The 23104-nt window shown below is 35.9% G+C and overlaps 1 protein-coding gene across 1 annotated transcript in view; it reads left to right on the forward strand.

The window, feature by feature from the left end:
- The window catches only part of LOC138335366 (SH3 and PX domain-containing protein 2B-like), a 33585-nt gene extending 23085 nt beyond the window's left edge, over window positions 1-10500 (forward strand). Inside the window, 7 exon segments of the mRNA XM_069284424.1 lie at window positions 261-371; window positions 1079-1196; window positions 2332-2614; window positions 4310-4327; window positions 6205-6322; window positions 7710-7804; window positions 8768-10500. Of these exon segments, the coding sequence (XP_069140525.1) occupies window positions 261-371; window positions 1079-1196; window positions 2332-2614; window positions 4310-4327; window positions 6205-6322; window positions 7710-7804; window positions 8768-10003 (1979 nt within the window). The 3' untranslated portion in view covers window positions 10004-10500.
- Window positions 10501-23104: the final 12604 nt, after the last annotated feature.

A 23104-nucleotide genomic window follows, 5' to 3' on the forward strand; every position in this document is an offset into this window, starting at 1 on the left:
GACCAACAGAGATCAACAGATGTTATCAAAGGTCACCAGAGGTCAACATGGGTTATTTTATTCTTTCATAAATAATGCAACAGCAAAAATCTTTGTCACACTCTTAAATATGTTCTAATTGTTATTAATAATATGTTATAATGACTTCATCAATGATCTAATACCATGACATTTCCAGATCCTTGAAAATTTCATTATTAAGAGGTTGGTGTTTCGATTTGATAATTTTAAATTTGAATTTTGTTCTGGTTTTATGCCAGGTTGGTGGTTTGTGACAATTGAGGACCATCAAGGCTGGGTTCCAAGCACATATCTAAAGAGGAAGGATGGGCTGAAGGAAAACACCACACAGAGGCTGCTCCCAGGAGAAGGTTTGTATAGAATGAGGAAGGGACAAAGGGGGTTAGGGTGTGGGAGAGGCTGTTCTAATAGGGAAAGTCTACCCTAGGGGGAGGGTTTGAGATTGGCTACTCAGCTAGGGAAAGTGTACCTTATAGAGGGAGGGTTTGGGATTGGCTACTCAGTTAGGGAAAGTCTACCTAGGGAGGGTAGGGGAGAGTTTTGGGATAGGCTGTTCTGATAGGGAAAGTTTACTTTAGGGGAGGAGGGTTACAGAAGGGTTGGGGATAGGCTAGCTTCTCTGCAAGGGAAAGTGTACCTTAGGGGGAGGGGGTTAGGGGCTTACTTCAACACACCTATAAACAAATTAAAAACAGCATGTCCAGTCTTGGTCCTAGCTTCAAATGGTCTTTTGCCATTTTCACAGAAATTTTGTGTTGCTGACCTTTATTATATAATGATATAATTTTGCCCTCATAATATTATATCTACATCCATTTATGTTGTAATAATCCCCTCAAACCTATTCTGTATTTGCATATTGCAGAGTTATCTGCCCTTCCTGGTAGGTATTGATTGTGATGTCATGTGTTTCAGAGGGTAACATAATACTTTTCAGAGAAAATAAGTTTCACTTACAAAATAATGATGTAACATTATGAATACCTATACCCAAAAGGGAGGTAACTCTGTGGTATGCAAAGACAGAATACCATATATGTATGATGCTCTGTTCCAGAGGAGAAGTTCACCGTAACGGAAGCCTTTGCTCCAACAAACGATGATGAGATCGCACTAGAGTTGGGCACACTTGTCGATGTAGTCGAGAAAAACCTGGACGGGTGGTGGCTCATAAGGTAAATACCACAAATAGACTTAGGTAAATACTGTGATGGCTTCCACTAAGAGGCATAAAAGATAGGATTAAAGTGAATAGTCGGGCAAAGAAAACCAGTCTAAATGCGTTCATTGGCCTTCCAAGAGTTCTCGCATATTAATACGACGGTCAAGTTCTGCTTAGTTTCCCAGTTCTGACCATTAAAGTAAAGAAAAGTTGAAAGCATTGAAAGCGAGGCTGCGTGGAAATGTAACCATGGACATAGTGAGCCGGGAGGACGTTTTAGAATTCCCAAACTTTAAATCAATTTCTTCGTACGCAGACAGAATTTGACGAGAGATTTTATTTTTCCATTTCATAAGAAATTATACTGGATACATTCACACCATTTTTACCGACTTTAGCCATCCTTGCCCGACTGTTCACTTTAACTTCAGGTAAACTAACACAACGGCTTCCTCTAAGAGGCATGTAAGATATGATTACTTCACACCTATATATTACATTATATTCTTATAATTCTGTACTCCATGCTTCCATATAAATATGGTGTTGTCATAAGGTTGATTTGTTGTGTAGATTATATTACACTTCTAAATTGTTGTAAATATCAAGAATAAAAATCTAATAAGACATAGAAAATACAGATACTTTTACTTATTTAGTTAAAGTCTGCTAGTTTTCTTCAACAATAAGAAATCTTGGGTAGTTCCTCATGTATTTCTAAAATAAATTTACAGCTGGATTTTGCAGACAAATTATTGTGTAACTGAAAGTATAAAAAAAGAACATTTTACATCATAAATAGGTCTTAGCATTAACAAGAGTTGAACCGAGTGATTGTATGTAATTGGGTACTAAGAGGGTCGCGTTGACCGAATTCATAGATAAGATGTCCTGACATATGACCACAGACCCTCTACCTCTGGGTTGTGAGTTTAAATCTTAGGGTAGTTACCAGATACTAATCGCTGGTTTGTGGTTTTTCTCTGGATACTCCGGCTATCCTTCACAATCAAACCTGGCAAGTCTTTACATGACCCCAGTTAATTGGACATAAAACTAATGAAAACAAACCAAGTTGTGAGAGTGTGACCACATGATCTTTATCGGTACAAGTAATTGATTTTATTAATCTGTACATAATGACACAGGTACCATGGAAAGGAAGGTTGGGCTCCAGCCACTTACCTGATGAAAGCTGAGAAAGCCCACATACAGAGGACGGCGCGCCAGTCTGGTGTACAGGTGGTTAGTACGCTCAGTGATATCAGTGACATCATGTCCAAGGGAGACGAGGAACAGGCCATCGGAGGAATGGCAGATATCGGAGGAAAGGTCGGGCCAGGGGGTCGAAAATTCAGGAAACAGAAATCAGGAAGTCTAGAGAGAGGCGGTTCTATACGTCCACCACCTCGACAGAACTCCATCAAAAATGTATGTAAATATGAAAAAAAGAATTACTTAAATAATATTTCTCAAATCATTTTTCATTTGACCAGAAGGGTCAGGATGACCTATTGTCATAATCCACCGTCCGTCGTCGTGCGCCATGCGTCGTCCGCCATGCACCGTGTTCGGTGCGTAAACTTTTAATTCAAACGACTTCTTCTCAATAACTGAAAGCCCCAGGGTACTGATATTTGGCCTGTAGCATGCTGGGATGAATGGCTACCAAGTTCTTTCAAATGAATGACCTTGATCTTCATTCAAGGTCACGGGGGTCAAATAGGCTAAAATCTTTAAACCAATTCTTCTCAAGAACCAGAAGGCCCAGGGTACTGATATTGGGCATGTAGCATGCTGGGATGAAGGGCTACCAAGTTTGTTCAAATGAATGACCTTGATCTTCATTCAAGGTTAAAGGGATCAAATTAAAAAAGGGTCAAAAAATCTTTAAACAGCTTCTTCTCAAGAACCAGAAGGCCCAGGGTACTGATATCAGGCCTACAGCATGCTTGGATGAAGGGCTGCCAAGTTAGTTCAAATGAAGGACCTTGACCTTCATTCAAGGTCACAGGGGTCAAATATGCTGAGATCTTTAAACCACTTCTTCTCAAGAACCAAAAGGCCCAGGATACTCATATTGGGCCTGCAGCATGCATGGATGAAGGGGTACCAAGTTTGTTCAAATGAAGGACTTTGACCTTCATTCAAGGTCACAGGGGTCAAATAGGCTAAAATCTTTAAACGGCTTCTACTCAAGAACCAGAATGGGCACTGATATCAGGCCTGCAGCACGCTGGAATGAAGGGGTACCAAGTTTCTTCAAATGAAGGATCTTAAACCTCATTCAAGGTCACAGGGGTCAAAATGGCTAAAATCTTTAAATAACTTTTTGTGAATAATTAAGAGGCCTAGAGAGCTGATATTGGGCCTGTGACATGCTGGGATGAAGGGCTTTCAAGTTTGTTCAAATGAATAACCTTGATCTTCAATAAAGTCACAGGGGTCAAATAGGCTAAAAATTTAAACTACTATGTTGTATTGTGCTAATAGTCTGATGACCATTAAGGTCCATCGGCCTCTTGTTGATACTTATGCTATTGTATAACCAATAGGATCAAATGACAAGGCAGGTCTGTATAAATCGTGTCTATTTATTCTATTAATGTTGTTGGACAAGTTACCATATACCTAGCTAGATATGTTTGAGTGTCAAAATTTTCACAATTTGATCAACAAAAATGAGAAAATCAAATTTGAGCAGTTTAAACTTTTTGCTCAAAGGTTACCTCTACATATGATTCAACCATTTCTAATATATTGTGTACATGAAATTTTTGTTACCTTAGCGATTTTCCGTGAAATTGGGAAAATATCATCCCCGAAAAGGTTTTGCAAAACCCCGAAAATATATTTTCCGTGAACAAAAAATGGCTAAATGGTATCAAGTTTGACGTAAACTTAGAGGTTAACCATGGGATCGATTCTGTGGTTTCATCATTAAAAGATTCACAATGGAAAGTTGAAGCACTTTTTAACGAAGTTAACCTTGGTAATCAAAAAAATATCAGTCTATAAATTTCATTGATACAGAACAAAATTTTATATCATAATTGATATGCATGTATAGTAATACGCCATGTCAGTTTTGGAAAAATGCAATTTTCTTTTAATTATTCTGATCAGCATCTCGACAATGATCAAGCAAGTATATTTTGCAGTAAGCATGATAGTTTTCCTTGTGGTTTTGAGAGTTATAAATTTAATTGAAAATAGCATGTTTCATTAAAACCAACTCAGGATAGGATGCTACCACATTCTTAATTAAGACAACAACTTAAAATAGACGTTTAACACAAACGAACGTTAATTTGATAAAAGATTATGTCTGTATATACATATGTATTGTAGAATGGTTTTGTGAATTTGTCAAAGTGTATGTGTGTGACTTCTTTTTGTAACATTTAATGTGTCATAGTTTTATAATAATTCACTAATTATTTACTTTAAAACGTGTGTATTGTAGTTAATATCAACAAGGTGATTCATACTTGTGTTATTCAGACCTTGTTTTAACATGATTGTCTAAAAATCTGTTTTGTTTATATAAAAATAACGGGTATGTTTTTTAATTAGCTTGATTTTGAATGTTCTGTAACATGATCACTGACGCCAGGAGTCCTGTCCTGTCCCGTCCTCCCATACATCCCTTCCTGTCTTCCGTCCCATCCTGTCCCATCCTGTCGCACTTAGATCAATGGAGTGGTGATGGCGGCATTTTTATGTTTTAATGATAATTTTTGTTTTTACAAGAAAAGGACCTTAAAATTGTCATAACTAATTGCTATCCTCAATACTCCAAGGGTTACTATCACTGTCATTATGTCCACCCCTGGAATATTTCATAGCAAAATTGAAGGCTCTGTGTGTGACCACAAATTAGACAGGTAGTTTGGTCTTGGATGTGAATCAAACAAATCAAACAAGATACTCTGTGGTTGTCTGCATGTGTGGCTTTGAGAAGTAGGCCAAGGGCATCACTCTCTGTAATCCTCAAAAGGAATCTTTGCAGGCCTTTAATACTTTTTGGTCAGTTTGTTTTCTCCTTAACTGCCTTTCAGCTTTGCTGCTATGGAATATATTTTAGGGGTGGATATAACGACAGTGACAGTAACCCCTGAAGTATCAAGGATGAACTAAATGCATGCAATGGATCTGCATGTGATAAAAGCTGGTATCATGCACTGTCATCACAATGATCAGTATCCCAAATTCCTGGTATCATTAAAATGGGTTGTTGTAATTCATCACTGATCTTCCATGATCTTATTGTTCAATACCAGGGAAAGCTTGCCAATTTATCGGAAATTGACATTTCCATAAAGTATCACTATAATTTATAGAAAATCAGTTCATCAATTTTCTATACTTTCGTCAGACATTTTGTATTTATTGTCTTCCAATATAAAAGAAATTAATTTTAATTTCAGTCGTTTAATTTCAGACATTTATAAATGGACACTAGCACTGATAGAATGATCTAGCAGTAATATAATAATGTTAACTGCCTCACACCTCTATTTGTATTTTCTTCCCATTGTATGTATCTTCCCTATTACTGATTAATAGAAATTCACACAGGGTCTGTCAAGTGGACAGGGATATCTCAACTCGAATGAAAGATTTTGACTTAAGGCTTGCCAAGGGTTGGGGGCCAAAATCTTTCACCTGTGTTGAGATTTCCCTGTCCTCTTGACAGACCAATGTTTGATTATTTTTCTTACATACTTAAATATTTTCATACTGTCAACATCATGGAAATGCCTCAATGCGTCAAAATTAATGACGTCTTTGACAATAGTCTCCACATACATTGATGATGTCACTTCATTGGCAAGCATGTGTGAACTGTCTTTTCCCTACGCCGGTAAAAGACAGAGTTATCTTTTCCCTAGCAACCGCGGGATAACCTCGTCAAATATGGAAGAAATCATAATGACAAAAAGGTCATTATTGTGATCGAGTACTGAAGTTTATTAGGCTTGATTGAAGGTTTACACCAAGTTTCCTTTCTTTGACAGATCCAGCTGGATGTGGCTATAAAGGAGGCCAAGTCACAGAGCTACATCACCATAGCAGACTTCAGTGATACCGTGGGGGATGGAATCAGCTTCAAGAAAGGCCAGCAAGTGTTGGTCAGTATCATTTATCAAATCTCATGATTTTACATTGTTATAATACCACTAGGTCACCTGAGGTCTTATTGGGCGTTTTCTAAATTACTTTTATCCATCATTGCCCAGTAATTATATATTGTACAATAAGTGTACATCATACATCGTGTGTCCGTTAGCAATTTTTCATTTTTTCTTCTTCAATAAATCTGCTGATTCAGAAGCAAATTCACTAAACATTTTCCATAAACTTTCCATGGTATTAATTCCATATGTGCCATCAAAAAAATGTAACAAAGGTAGGGGTGGGGGGATCTGATATTTATGAATGAAGTATTGTTGAGCAAAAATTTAAACTTTTGAGATGGGTTTCATAATATTTTGTATAAATTTAGCAAAAATCCAAGAGACTTTTATCACATAACTACTGCAGTGTATATTCTTAAAGAATTTAATGTTGTATGATCTGTGACTTGTTGAATTTTTGGCATAGAAAAAGTATTTAAAGTGTTCTACATGTTTTTCTCCGCCTCTCTTAGTTTTAAACTTCCGATGTTTACCGACTTTTGTAAAGTTCGTATTTTATAACTATTATGTGTTTTTTTCAGGAGAGGATAACATTTTGTCACAATCAATATCCTCAAATCCTGACGTAATAACATTGATAGCTGTCATTATAGATACATACAATGAAAATTGCTCCAGATTCTAATGAGATATCCCGGATCAGTTTCCAGGATTAAACTTGATCTCAGGAGGATTATAGATAATAGCCGTTATTGATTTTTAAGATACCTCTTTGGTTGTCAGCCAGATTTAACTTTCATTTTCTTGATATGTGTGTTCCGTTTGCATGAGGCGCAGAGGCAATGTCATAGTATCGAACCTATCCCAACTATCTCTAATATAATTTAGGGCGGTTTCATTGCCTTCCTATCTTGAGGTTACAGTTTCCCTCAGTAAGAAAATTACCTGTCGTTGTAAGGCATTAAATGAGGGGGGATCTGATATTTATGAATGAAGTATACCCCGTTGATTGTCCTTCGTGATATTATGCTTTTGGGCGCCTTTGCTTGGTTGCCTTTTCTCCTTCTTCAGGAAGTAACTTGAAAATTTAAAAATCCAAGAGACTTTTATCACATGATTGTATATTCTAATAGTGACTCAAAATAAGAATTTAATTAATGCTTTTGTAAAGTTCGTATTTTATAACTATTATGTGTTTTTTTCAGGAGAGGATAACATTTTGTCAAATATCTCAAATCCCGACGTAATAACATTGATAGCTGTCATTATAGATACATACAATGAAAATTGCTCCAGATTCTAATGATCCCGGATCCATACGAATTAATTCTCCTTGATATCAGGAGGATTATATGTATAAACATTAAATGTAAATATGATTTCAGATTTCTGAGAGAAAACCGACGGTGGATGGTGGTTTGGGGAGATCAATGGAATTTCAGGCTGGATCCCATCGTCATACGTACAGGAAGTCTTAAATGTAAGTATCCAACAGAGTCAAATCTCACAACATTAAAATGTCAAATACCTAGTCAAACATTTCTCGTGTTATGTGGATTTTTACCTTATCAAACATTCCCCATGTTATGTGGATTTTTACCTTGTCAAACATTCCTTGTGTTGTGTGGATTTTTACCTTGTCAAACATTCCCCATGTTGTGTGGATTTTTACCTTGTCAAACATTCCTTGTGTTGTGTGGATTTTTACCTTGTCAAACATTCCCCATGTTATGTGGATTTAAACCTTGTCAAACATTCCCCATGTTGTGTGGAGTTTTACCTTGTCAAACATTCCCCATGTTATGTGGATTTAAACCTTGTCAAACATTCCCCATGTTATGTGGATTTTTACCTTGTCAAACATTCCCCATGTTGTGTGGATTTTTACCTTGTCAAACATTCCCCATGTTGTGTGGATTTTTACCTTGTCAAACATTCCCCATGTTATGTGGATTTTTACCTTGTCAAACATTCCCCATGTTATGTGGATTTTTACCTTGTCAAACATTCCTGGTATTGTGTGGATTTTTACCTTGTCAAACATTCCCAATGTTATGTGGAGTTTTACCTTGTCAAACATTCCGTGTGTTGTGTTATTTTTTACGTTGTCAAACACTTCTCGTGTTGGGTGGAGTTTTACATTGTCAAACATTCCCCATGTTGTGTGGAGTTTTACCTTGTCAAACATTCCGTGTGTTGTGTTATTTTTAACGTTGTCAAACACTTCTCGTGTTGGGTGGAGTTTTACCTTGTCAAACATTCCTCATCATGTGTGGATTTGTATCTTGTCATCTATTCCCAATGATATGTGGATTTTTACTTTTTCCTCATGTACTTGTACTTTTAGATGAATTCTCCATATATAATACTGCTATAGTTTATTTTACCCACTACCTGATATGCTTATATGTACAATGTAATCACTTCATGTCCTACCTTTCAGGATACCATTGATGATGATGATGATGGAGATAATGTTTACCATGAGGTTCCCGAACCATCAGATGAAGAGGATGCCAAATCGGATGATGATGAATGGTATCAGGAGGTGGCTGACGCCAAAAAGCCTGAACACGACGAAGATTATTTAGAACCTATGAAGAAAGCAGATTCTGAAAAACTCAAGAAACCCTCAAATCCTGTTGGTACAAAAAGTCCTCTTAGACCACAGCTTCCGGATAAAAGAGCAGCAAGCCCTAGACCTTTCACACCTCCAAAGGAAAAGAGGGAAAGTCCACCTCGACCAAAGCTTCCTGACAAAAGAGAAGCAAGTCCTAAACCGTTAACCCTTCCTAAAGAAAATCCTAAATCTAGTGCTTCAACTTCAAAGGACAACCAAGTTTCTAGTAGCTATCAGAATCAAGGCAATGGAGGTTCTTCAAATCTGGCGGATGTCCTTAAAGCCAAATTCGAAAAACGGCAAAGTAATGCTACGGAAGAACAGCGAGATAATGTAGAAAATGGTAATCATACTACTACAGCTGTTAAAAAACAAGCACTCGTGCCACCAGGCAAGCCAAAAGTCAAGTCGCCAAGGGAACAGACCCAACAGAAGACAATATCACAAATAAATCCGCCTTTAAAACCAACAAAGGCAATCATTCCTACAAAGGCGCCTCACAAAACAGACAATAGCTCAGAGTTAGAAAGTGTTTTAGCTGCTAAATTCCAGGCTCGCAATAGTGAAACAATGCCTGCTAAAACTTCTTCTGAACCCCCTCCGGTACTCAAAAAACCTGGCATGAAGCAGTCAGCAAATGATAATGAAAGAGAAAGTGGTAATGTTTCAGCATCTGCATTGAAAGCAAAATTTGAAACTATGGATTCTAAAAAGCCCAACCCTGTAAAAAATGGTCCACAGTTTAGAACCTCGAAACCTGTGGTCCCAGAGAAGAAGATTCTCCCCAAGCCTGCACTTCAGCCGAAACCTCCTGTATCTTCAAAGAAGCCATCTACTAATTCAGATTCCAAAGTAACTTCTACGCCAAGCAAAGTGAAAGAGAAAAAAACTCTTACATATACAGCAACAGCAGACTTTGAGGCACAGCAGGAAGGTGAGATATCGTTCTATGCGGGTGATTCTGTAAGTATTAAACAGCAGCATGATACTGGGTGGTGGTTGGTGTCCATCAATGGCCAGGAAGGCTGGGCACCTGCTACGTACTTACAGGAAACATGACTTCAGTGTATAGAATGTACAGATAAATAACTATTCTCTTAGAGTGGTCATTAGCCATGTCCATCCAGCAGTGAACACTTAGACCATGAATGGTGGACCATTTGACCTCCTCTCTGTGGTCGTTCTTCCATCAACTCTACTAGCTATCGGTTCATCAACAATTCTGCCGTCATTTAACATGTCAACTTAACATCAATAAGTCTAGTCAGATCAAACCCACATAGAAGAAACTCTATTTTCGGCTTTAACACAATGTTTTTGTCTGCCCTAGGTTGAATCTCGTTACAATGAATGTCAAAGACTAAGAAGCTGGGTTAAGGAAACTTTAGTAATCTGAGTGTATCTAAATTATGATATATAGGCATTGTGATGGTACAACGTCATTGTAAATTAGAATGACACACAATTGTATGAGGAGCTCTGCATTTAATATTAATACTATTAGGTGTAATTTTATTTTTCACTAGTTGCCTGAACACATTTCTCAGAAAGAATTTTGAGAATAAGTTGTTTTGGTGAACATTGTATTGATTTTCAATGTTATCATTACTTGTTATCGACAGTTGTTTTTTTAACCTTTACAGAAAACAATATATTTTGGTTGATAATATACATGTATAATATAATATTGTCAAAATTGTATGAAGCTTGGGATATATATATGTACTGTAAATATCTTTATCCAGGGCATCTCCAACTGGTTGAATTTCAGGGCTTCCTTTTTGGATTCTATTGTTAATGTAATTGAAAAAACTCATTCACCCCTGTAAATTCATAATAAACTGTTCTAGCATTAAAATTGGGAGAGTTCAAATGCGTCTATGTGGGTGATTGAGATAAGTGGCTATAGTGTGACGGTAATTCAGACATAGAAATCCAGAACATTATCACAATGACCAGTGGTCATCACGCCAAAATGTCTTACTCCTATTTTGTATCGTTAGGTTTCCAAAATGTCTTACTCCTATTTTGTATCGTTAGGTTTCCATGCTCTTTAGAAGAGCTTCAGTCCCAGACTATAAGAGATTTATCTCCAGATTTGTAAAATGAATTTAAAAACTCACAAACTTAAACAATTTGATTATCCTGTTAATGCTAAAAGTGGAATTATTTACTATAAATACTCGTGAATATAAACTCTTACAACATATTTACAAGTGAAAATTTTTCATATGAATTATAATTTCCTTATAGACAAACATTGGCAATAAACACGTTTACAATAAATGTCTGTATATGTTAGGATAAAACATATGAATTATTGAGTGTATATATATAATAAAAACATTTTGACAAATGACAAAGAGTTATGCCCCTTTATATATGATATATTCAATGTGTCAGTCAAAAATTTAGGCATTTCGTTAATAACTCAACCATAATTGTTTTTTTTTAATTTGTTATTTCGTTGATTTTTTTGTGGTGGACACAAATGCTTTTACTTGTAGGTAGACGGTTGATTTTTATGGTTCGTAGAATGTACATTAATATATCTTACATGTACCACTGCCAATTGTGTACTGAAATAATTAAGCTAATGGTATGCAACACATTTCTCTCCTCTAATTAATAAGGTAGCAGCTAGTAGTTCATAATGACATCAATTAACGTTTCGTTATAATGATGACATAATTAAGTAGTTCATAATGACATCAATTAATGTTTTGTTGTAATGATGACATATAATTAAGTATAGTTCATAATGACATCAATTAATGTTTCGTTGTATTGATATAATTAATCCAGTTGGCATTGCTGAATGTATTACATTACATACCAGGTGTAATATCTCAGTTTAATGGAACTTCATCATATTTTCAAGTACATTCAGTTATCATCGAAAAAGTGTGATTGAGACGGTCTGAATCTGAATTCTATCATTGAAAAATGTAACTTAAACAGACTGAATGTATTTTATCCAAATGCATTGTCCTAATCGTTTCATAACTGGCAGAATTGTTCAGCAAATTTCTGTATGTCCTTTTTAGTACGTAAAATGTGTATGTTTATGTATGGTATATGTACATGTATTGGTAATATTCATGTTTTGAATGATGTTGAGTACCAGTACATACATTATACATTTAAACTGTTTCCGGGTATGTGTGTGATTTGTTCTAGTTGTATTGTATATAAAACTTTGTACATGTACATTGTAGTTGTTGTCTGACAAAGTGTGCATTTATATCATTTAATTTTGTGAAATTTAAGCCCGTTACATAGTGGTTTATTATTAAGCCTATATTTATTAATTGAATGATTTTATGATGATGATGTATACCATTGTGCCTTGAAATGAGTACTGTGTATTCCGTACTGGTAAAATAATGAATGTGACTGATGGTATTGAATGCCAAATACTGTTACCCTCGGTAATCCAGGGGTTACTATAACTGACGTCATATCCACCCCTGGACAGTCTCATAGTAAAACTGGAGGGAACCCAGCAGAACAGATAAAGCTGTGTAAAATGGTACACTGTGGTTGACTGTGTGGCTTTGAAGTAGTCTTAAAAGGAAATTGGTTCAGATTTTTTCTCCTGAGCTGCCCTCAGTTTTACTGTGAGATAGTCTAGGGGTGGATATAATATCAGTGATAGTAACCCCTGGAGTATCAAGGATGTAATACGGATAGTCGTTGCATGTTAATTGTACAAAGTTATACACAAAGTCTGATCATGATGTTATTTTTGTTACATGAATGAGTAATTATAATATGAGTTAATTATCCTATTTTTACGACATATGTACTTTCCTAAAAATCATCCGCATTTTCTTTTTGTATATAGATAGAATTTGTATTGACTTTATATATTTCTATATCTAAAAATTATGTATAATTAAATTGTTATATTTTGACTATTTGTGTTTTTCCTCATTTTTGTTGAGCATGGGACACGTGGAATGTGTTCTTGACCTTGATGAAATCAGCTTATTACTATCATCAGAACAAGTTTTTCTAGTATTGGGGGGAGCATCCTCGATACTCCAGGGGTTCCGATCACTTACGATCTCTACACCCATGGACTATCTCATAGTAAAATTGAAGGCAACAGAACAGAACAGGTAATTTAGTCCTGTGTTGTACATTAAAAAAGCTGTATAACGGTACATTGGTGTTGACTGTATGGCTTTGAAGTTGGGCGTTACTCTATCTGTAATCTTCAAAGACCTTTTTTTGCATTCCTGCTGACTGGTTCAGATTTGTTCACCTGAGCTGCCTTCAGTTTAACTATGAGATAGTCCAGGGGTGTAGAGATTGTAAGTGATCGGAACCCCGTGAGTATCGAGGATGTGGGGGGAGGTAACAGGTCATTTGAAATGAAACAGCATTCACGTTTACTTAAACTTTGATAGCCAAGAGTATATATATACAATCTGATACTTTCCCTGAAACCCTTGACAGATCTCACTTCAAAATTGGAAGTTCCTGCTGCCAAATTCTGACCGGATGCGGTTTTTATTACAACAAAGCTTAACAGAAAGGATAACAGCTGAAACATATATTAGAGAGATTGGCAACTCCGCCATCTTTAGGATCGCCAGATACATTTGTATATCTCTGTTGTATGTGCTTAGGGTTTTCAGATAATTATGCTTTTAAGAAGTAAAATAAGGAGAACTTTGACATGTCACAAAATTTCATTAATTTTAAGAAAGCTTGAGTACGATTTTGGAAAGAATTTTTTTATTATTATTATATATACTAATACAACAAAAGGCGCGGTTTTGAGTTTCCGATTTAAAAAAAAAATGTAAAATTGGTGATTTTCATGTTTCTCAAAATCTTATTAAATCATATATATGAATCGATACAATTGCTCATATCAAACCATGACATAATGTTTATAAACTTTGTAGTGATGTAGAAATCTCATGTTAAAAAGAATACACTTGGAAATAGTTAGCAAAGGGAGAATGTCTATAAACCTGCCGGCCTGTCAACAAAGACACAGAAGAAGTTTCCAATCTCTGTACATATGTGTATCTGATAACAGTGACTATTGATGTGTGTCAACTCAGAAATATATGTTTCTGGTCAACCTTACATGGCGTCATTGTCATTTTGACGTCACAAGTGTGCCAGTGATCACGAAAAATGGCTGTTCAAATGTCTGTTCCATCATTGACGATAACGAACTTGACGAACTAATTCTTCATTATAAACTCAAAATCTCTCGAGAGTTTACCGTAAAATTGTAACCAAAGGTAAATAAAAGCATTGAACGTCTTTTAGGTGGTATTTATAGCCAATATGTATATGTGAATGCCAATTGGACATCGGCAAATTGCATGAAGCGCGCTAAGCGTGAATATGCCGCTCTCTAGTTGACATTCATATGCTATGAATGCCAACTGAAAGACGTTCAATGCTAAAAGTATACAGTCTCCAGCAACGTTATGATGACGTCATGTAATAGATACACATCCTCGATACTCCAGGGGTTCCGATCACGTAGGAAGATGAAACGTCAGAGGGGGGGGGGGGGGGGGCAAAGGTCCTCAATATTTTGTACCCCCCCCCCCCCCCCCCGCCACACCTACAGGAGGAGATTAATTCAACTCCCAAACCATATAATATATGCTTTATGTACATTTTTCATATATCACTGAATTTAATCCTTGTACACATTTATAGACAGTGGGGTCGCTAAAAGGAAATTAACGAATACGCAAATTGGCCAAATTAGCGTGTGAGCGTCGAAGGCATGAAGATTTTGGTGTTTTATTAGGGGTCTGAGGGTGATCCCCGGGATGAGTTTTATGTATTTTGATGATTTTGCGATCGCCCGAAAGCACGAGAAATTTGGTGTTTGGGGGATCCGGGGGTCTCCCCCGGAAAAAATTACAATTTAGAATGGCTTAGATGAGTTTTTCGATGCATTTTGATGAATTTGCAAACGCCCAAAGGCGCGAGAATTCGGTGTTAGGGGGGTCCGGGGGTCTCCCCCTGGAAAAAAATTACGATTTAGAATGGCTGAGATGAGTTTTACGATAAAGTTTAATGATTATAAAGCGTTCTTAACATAGTAATTTTTCGATTTAAAGCTACCTGCATTTAGAAATGATAATTGTGTCGTCATAACATTATAGAACCCTACTCGATCTGAATATACCGGCTTCACACCATCGGTACATTGTTGTGTAACAGAAAAAAAAGAATTAATTGTCTCGCTAAGACATATAAACAAATTGATCTTTTAAGAGACATTTTTTTAAATAGTACATAGAATCCCTTGATGGACATTTTTAGTCTAGTTTGTGTGTATTGAATTTTTACAATTTAAGGTTTGACATTATGTGCTTGAACCTTTTTAGGAAATGCGCCGCGCAGCGGAAAATTTTCTAGAATGAAGTACGAAAAATGTGCAGGATATACAATGAACCTTTATCTTCAAACTGTTGTAGGCAGAATTCTTGGTATATACATGTGTAAAGTATCAATCTAATCATACTTATTTGTGTAGTTTATGAACATATTGTGCACCAAAGACAATTTGGATCGATCTCACTCGAAACTGTACTGTATAATGTTTTCGTTTGGAAATTCGTAATATAAATCAAGATTCTTACAGCCTGACTGGCTATATAGCTGGTCCTGAGAGTGAGGTAATACGTACTCTAATGACATGTATTGTGCAATCGTGATACAAGCAAATGTACATGATTTGTTTGTTTGATTAATTAACGTCCTATTAACAGCCAGGGTCATGTAAGGACGGCCTCCCATGTGTGCAGTGTGTAGCGTGTGTGAAGTGCGTGTTTTGGGAGACTGCGGTATGTTTATGTTGTGTTCTTGTATAGTGGAACTGTTGCCCTTTTTATTAGTGCTACATTACTGAAGCATGCCGCCGAAGACACCAAGCAACACACCCCACCCGGTCACATTTTACTGACAACGGACGAACCAGTCGTCCCACTCCCGGTATGCTGAGTGGTTATCAGGGGCAGAATCTACCACTTTTATAGACTTTGGTGTGTCTCGGCCAGGGGACAGAAATGTACATTACAAGAAAATTATTTATCAAAGACAATCGCAAAAAAAAAAAAAAAAAAAAAAAAATCAAATACATAGTGAACTCACCAACAAGGTCAAGAAAAGTTATCTTACATACCGGTATATTGCTACAGAATCAAATAAGTTTCAATTTCAATATAAATTCGGCGTCTTGTTATTATATCACAATCGATTCAATATTGGCAATATTTTTATGTTTATTTTGATACTCTTTACACATTTTTATTTAGCCATTTCTATTTTGTCTGGACCTTCAAGACGTCACTTTCTCAAACGATTTTAAGCATCATTCTCAGTATCTTTTGCGGCATCCTCGATACTCCAGGGCTTCCGATCACTTACGATCTCTACACCCCTGGACTATCTCATAGTGAAATTGAAGGCAGCTCAGTGGAAAACATTTGACCAATCACAGGCTAGCAAAAATTTCCTTTGAAAACTACAGAGAGAGCGACGCCTAACATCAAAGCCACACAGTCAACCACAGTGTACCGTTATACGGCTCTTTTGATGTTCATCAAAGGACTAAATTACCTGTTCTATTCTGTTGCCTCCAGTTTTACTATGAGATAGTCCAGGGTGTAGAGATCGTAAGTGATCGGAACCTCTGGAGTATCGAGGATGCTTTTGGGGTTATGAAGTCATAAACAAAAACCCGACGCCTGGGCTTTTATTACGGAATACGACATTTCAAAGTTTTCATTTTTCTAAAGTAATCACTCTTTGCGTTCGTGGAGATAATTGTGAGTGTTCTCAAATTGCGTAATCTTCTTTATCACAGTCAACCTACATGTAGGTGCGATATCACACTCTAAGGTCACTAATGTGGCGCCATTATTATCGTAACAAAATAAATAAAACGAAATCGTAGTTATTAACACGCACGTACAGTTTGTGTGTTATGTTCACTTCCGAGTACCAGTGGATTATGTTACAAAACTATAATTATGGGATATTATTAATAAGTTTCTTAATGATAACAAAACATTTTACTTTATATTTTCGCCGACAATATATTTACAACCTATATCTGATAGAGACAATTGAACCCACCTTCTGATTGGAAAGAGAAAGTTTGTAACCAATACAAAATTGTTTTGTTAATTGTTGTCGTTATTTCTCTATGTTAGTGTGGAAGTTGAGGAAGGAAATGGATGGGAGCTAGAAAAACCATCCTATGGCTAAAAGTCATATTTAATTAAATCAATTTTAATTCCTTAATAAACAAGAAGGGGATGGTTTTTAACCATATTTAAACTTGAAAACTGACAAAGCTGAACGAAAGAAAAAAAACCGAGGAATAAAGCGAATTCAGCATGTTATTTCGCAAAACTTTCGCATAATGCTAAACAATGCGTTATTTTTCGAAACTTACGCGTAAAAAGTAGTGCAGTTTTGCTTAGATTCACCATGAATACTTTCGCTTAAAATCAGATGTCAGCATTAAAAACTACTTATGACACATATCACACTCAAAAATGCATTTCTCCTTGTAAGGGGATAACTTATTTTACAAACTTAAATAATGATTGGGACATTAGAAAAGACTAGTTGTTTCTACAAATATAATGACTGTTTAGAGGCTTAGATGTATCTTGAATTCATAGCTGTTCAAGTATGGTAAACTAGTACATTTGTATATAAAATCTTATATTATAAAGGGTTGGCTTATTTTTGTTTCACGCCCTTTAAAGCAACCAGGGTAATATAATTTAATGACGTGCTAGGTTTAGAAGGCGTATGAAAACCGGAGTATCCGGAGAAAAGACACCAATCTACGGCCAGTATCTTGCAACTGCCCCACGTGAGATTCGCGACTCAGACGTAGAGGGCTAGTGGTAGAACGGCTGTATCTCCGTTTGCCCACTTTTTTATAATCTGATAATAAACAGAATGCTCTGACAAGGATTATAGTCTATTTTAGAGAAGTAAACCTGGATTTACCTGTGAATTTCACCTGTGTAACTTATTGCAAGGGTATCATTTATGTATAACATGTTCATGTACATATACATGTACAAGTAATAGATTTCCAAAAAGCTCAGTGGGCAACGCGGAAGTTTAAGCATTTGGTTGAAAAGAATATGAAAATTAAAGAAGCTCCACCGCTGACAAATGGTATTTTTTCACTATAAAAAACAGGAGCAGACGATTTAGTATTTTTCTTCAGTTACAAAAGTTACTTACGTTACACCATTAACACCATTGAAAAGTTTGAGCTTCTAATTTTACTTCAAGTTAAAAATATGAAAAATAATTAATTACATCCCGAAAAAAATCCGTGTCACTATATCCTATATGAAAGGAAGTACTGATTGCGCATGCACCAAAGGCGATCTGAATTATTTTATATTATTTTTGTGTTAATTAGACATATATATACACGATCAAACACCAATTATTGTTCAACTGAGGAATATCATTTATGCTTTGTCGGCGGTGGAGCATCTTTAAACAATTTAATGATAATATTACAACAATCCGCGGGGAACCTAATGGTACAATAGTGATACACGCGTTCTTTGTAGTAAAACATAGTAAAACAAGTCACGTGCTTATACTTCATTCATTCATGCCATTGGTCGAAATATGGAACTGTTTTATGGGTAACTAGTAATCACATGATTGTGTGTTTACTTTGACTTTTTCTCTTACCTGGTATTTAGTGTACATATATAATTTGGCCTTTTGACGGATATCATATTTTCTTTGTGTTATTTTATAAATTTAGAATTCTACGAATTTAACCGGGAGAACCCGATCTTCGCTGATCCTAGATTAGACGGTTAGACCGATTGAATTTGTCAATTCGCATTATATCATTAATCGATAAAACGTAGAAATGATGGTTTTATAACTCATTTCAGTCCATTATTTATATAAAAACAGTCACATGTGCAAGTCAAAATTATATGCATGCAATATTAATAACAATTTGGAGTCTAAATATTTTCAAATATAACACTTTTTCCGAAAATGGACAAGCAAACTATCACTATATTTGGAAGTAAACACACAATCACGTGATGACTAGTTACCCATAATGCAAATCTGTATTTCGGCCAATGGCATGAATGAGGTATAAACATGTGACTTGTCTTACTACGTTTTTACTACAAAGAACGTTAACGCGTGTTTGTGTTTTAGCACTAAGATTAAATGGTACATGTACAGAAAGCTGTGCTACATTGTACCTACGTATATATATATACATGTATCAACGCTTTTGATTTATCCAATGTAATTAATGGGTGACCTTAACGTAAACCTATCTACTACACGCCTACTCATCATCTGTGTAATCTTATCACTTCCCTTTGTCTGGTCTTGAAAATGTATGATAAAATAGTTAGGGTCGGAAGTAAAAACTACGGTAGGTAGGGGTACCTGAAACATAGGCCTACATATTTTTTGGCCTAAGCACGTCACTTGTTTCACTACGTTTTACTACAAAGAACGCGTGTTTTGTACCAATGGAGAGGGCCCACATACTGATATACATGTATACAGTATGTGACAGACTTAGTAGAAATAACATTTGGTATATCCAGCACACCAACTACTTGTTTTAATATACATGTACATTTGTATATATACAATGTATAATGTACATTCAAGTACATCTGTACATGTACATTGTAAATGTGATAATGATACGAAGTGTATAAATGAAATCTACTGGTTAAAGAATAACAATAATTAATATGTACTATACATCAGAAACGCATCGAAAAGGGGTAATTTGTACATCTATGAACACATATCAACTAAATTACAAAACAGACTTCATTATTACACGGAAGAGAGATAACTCGTACGACCTTATTACATAACTATCCGCCTACCCATAACCAAAATATCCCACCCCTTAACCACAGGGTATGAACGGAAGTTTATAGTGTATTTTTTTTTAATTTCGTAGTTGCGAGTCTGTATAAAAATAAATCCATATCAGAGGGACCTGGCACGATTTTAACCAACAGTATATATATATATATATATATACTCAGTATCAATTAACATCCCTTGAAGAGAAGCGGTAGCTGCGAAAGCGCTAGGGAAGGCAGATTTGGAGGGCACTGATTGTTTGGAATTGCCTGAAAATCCAGTCTATTTACGGTCACTCTATAGCAGGGACATTTCTTACAAAGGCCTATAACACAGGCAGCTGCCATTGTCTAGGCCTATAATGGATTTGCAATGGAGCACATTGGGAGAGCTAAAACAAATCGGACTTACTTAAAAATAAGTGTACTGTTTATTATATAATATATTTTCAAGAATGTGTTGGGGAGAGAACCGATCTCGTCTTGACGGGCCTCTATTCAGTTATCTCTCCCACATATTGTACAATACTGTCGGCTTATGTGATCTCCATAATTTTATACAAATGTTGCATACAACTTTGGGGGAGGGGTTTTGCAACTCAAATTTGGTTACCGTGGTTTTTTAGGACTTAAAAACCCCACAAAAATCAGACATGTCCAAAATTGAAGCAATTACAAATATTGTGTTGATTGAAATATATATATACTTTTGTATATATAATATAAGGTGATATAGCTGTGTTTATAAACTTTATCATATATTTTGCTGAAATTTACAAATCTACTATACTTTGACCGTTTCTTTATTTCCGGTTCCGGTTCCAATGCTTAACACTACCGGGGAATGATCGTCACTGCCCGGTGACTCCAATGTCATCCTAAACACCGCCTAGGTGGATCGTCACTGCCCGACATGTTATTACATATTTCAGTGCTATTATATTTTTGAAATATTAATGCATTACTTGCTTGAAATAGCTGAACTAATACATGTATGATAAAATTACACTATACATTAGAACATATATACACTAGCTATATATATATATACATATAGACGACTATACATTGCTTATACATTGTGTGTATTCTGTGTTAGATTCTAATTGTATTTGAAGAAAGAAATCATAATCGCAAACATATTTGCAACCTTAGTTGCCTTGGTAACAAAATATCGGATTCTGATTGGCCGAAATTTAGAAAAATTTAAATTTCCACTTGTACAAATTATTGTCTCTTTACGTGACAATAATCATTGCGGGTCTTACAACGGATAATGACAAACTTCTTAGAGCTTTTCACCGTTGGGTTTAAAGAGACAATTCACTCAGGCTAATTCTTTTACATAACCAAGAAGCAAATATGGCATAAATGAATTGTTCTACATTTCTTATGAAACATATAACACAAATTATTGATAAATACCACGTCATTGTTTAGTATTTTAATTGATACCGTTGTAGTGACAAATCGTTGATCAATACGATTAAGCAGGTACATTATGTACGCTGTACCCATACCCGAGCCAAAGTCACGCACGTTAAACAAACGAACTACATAACCACTGAGGAGGCGATGAAATGATTTTTAGGCAAGACAATTCACCTAATAAGGTAAACACACTACTGTCAGAGCGATTTGAGCAGGTCTAGACAAAAGTTGCATTACTCTACGGGCAAGGGACAGGGTTCGGCATACAAGATGTTCGACCACAATATGTAATGGCGAGTTTGAACATTTTGCACGCATTTCACAACCATGGGCTTTGCTGGCATATCACAGAAAAAAGACTGATCTAATTTCCAGGAGAACTGGTTTGTTTCTGATATATGTACACATTTTAATGTTCTCTTAGACTGAATTGTCCCTTTAAAGGGCCATTACCTTTCCGAAACGGCTTTTAATTTTTAAAATGGGAATGAAAAACGAGATGTTAATTTTCATAACGCGGGTCGTTTTATGTTTCCCGCCGTCGTCCTAAATACCGCGCGGTAGTTGACTATCGCTGCGCCAGACGGAAAAACGGCGAAATGACTCTCCACTGTTATCATATATTACGCAGGAAATATTGCATATGTTTGGTGTTGTAACCTCATCTTAGGCCTTTAAAGATGGTATTAGGCATCTTTTTATGTTAAAAATAGTATAGCCCGCGGTCAATAAGCAGGAACTACTGTATTGTTTTTGGTCTGATTAAAAAAAATATTCTTCTGTACAGAAAGTTGTAAACAGAGGATCTTCTAAATGGTTTTCAATATCATTTAGACTAAGTTATAAGGAATTAATCGCTGCACACGGCGACTATCAGATAGACAAAGTTATACAGAATCGTTGAACACATATCGATAATCGTTGAACACATATCGATAATCACTTAACACAGTGCGATAATAGCTGAACACATATCGATAATCGATGAACACATTGCGATAATCGCTGAACACGTGGCTAATATTAAATAGACTAATAAGTTAAAACAGAATCGCTGAACACAGATCGATAATCGCTGACCACAGATCGGTAATTGCTGGTTACAGTGCGATAATAGCTGAATACAGGACGATAACTGCTGAACACAGGACGATTATTAAATAGACTAGGTTGCACAGAATCGTTGAACAACGGGCAAATATCAAAAAGATTAAGTAATACAGAATCGCTGAACACAGAGCGCGTATCGGGCTAATCTTGGGCAGAGGGAACAGAGTGCATCACTTAGCAGGGGTGATAGTTCTGTCGGGTACATTCCGGGCATTCCGGGGCGATTTTCTGAAAATTGACGGAAAATGATTATGGTTTTATTGCAGAATATATAACAGTAATGGTTCTCAATGCATGTTAAAATTGCTAAAGTGCCTATTATCATTATCTATATATCATTGTTATTTATTTGTTGTTAAAATAAAATGATGGAAAATCGGCATCTATCATGGGACATTGCGCGAAGTAATAAGAGTATATTACCTTTCTGAAATTTGGTAATTACATAATTAATAACATTGGAATAATTGAACATAACACTTAAAGTGCATTAAGTATACCATCTTTAAGGCGTACCATATCGCTCCTCCGTCATTCTAAATAACGCGAGTCTTTGATTTGAAAATTAATAATTATCTTTAGATTAGAAGTGAACAGACGATCGTCAGTCGCCCCACGGTATTTTTCAGTATATCTTCACTCATTTTTGGCCTATTAAAGAAAATCAGCTCCAGACGCTTCTTCTTCTTTTTTCCAGCTTCATCTACAATGTGTG

The sequence above is a fragment of the Argopecten irradians genome, chromosome 11, assembly GCF_041381155.1.
Source record: "Argopecten irradians isolate NY chromosome 11, Ai_NY, whole genome shotgun sequence".
In the NCBI taxonomy this organism is placed as follows: Eukaryota; Metazoa; Mollusca; class Bivalvia; order Pectinida; family Pectinidae; genus Argopecten; species Argopecten irradians.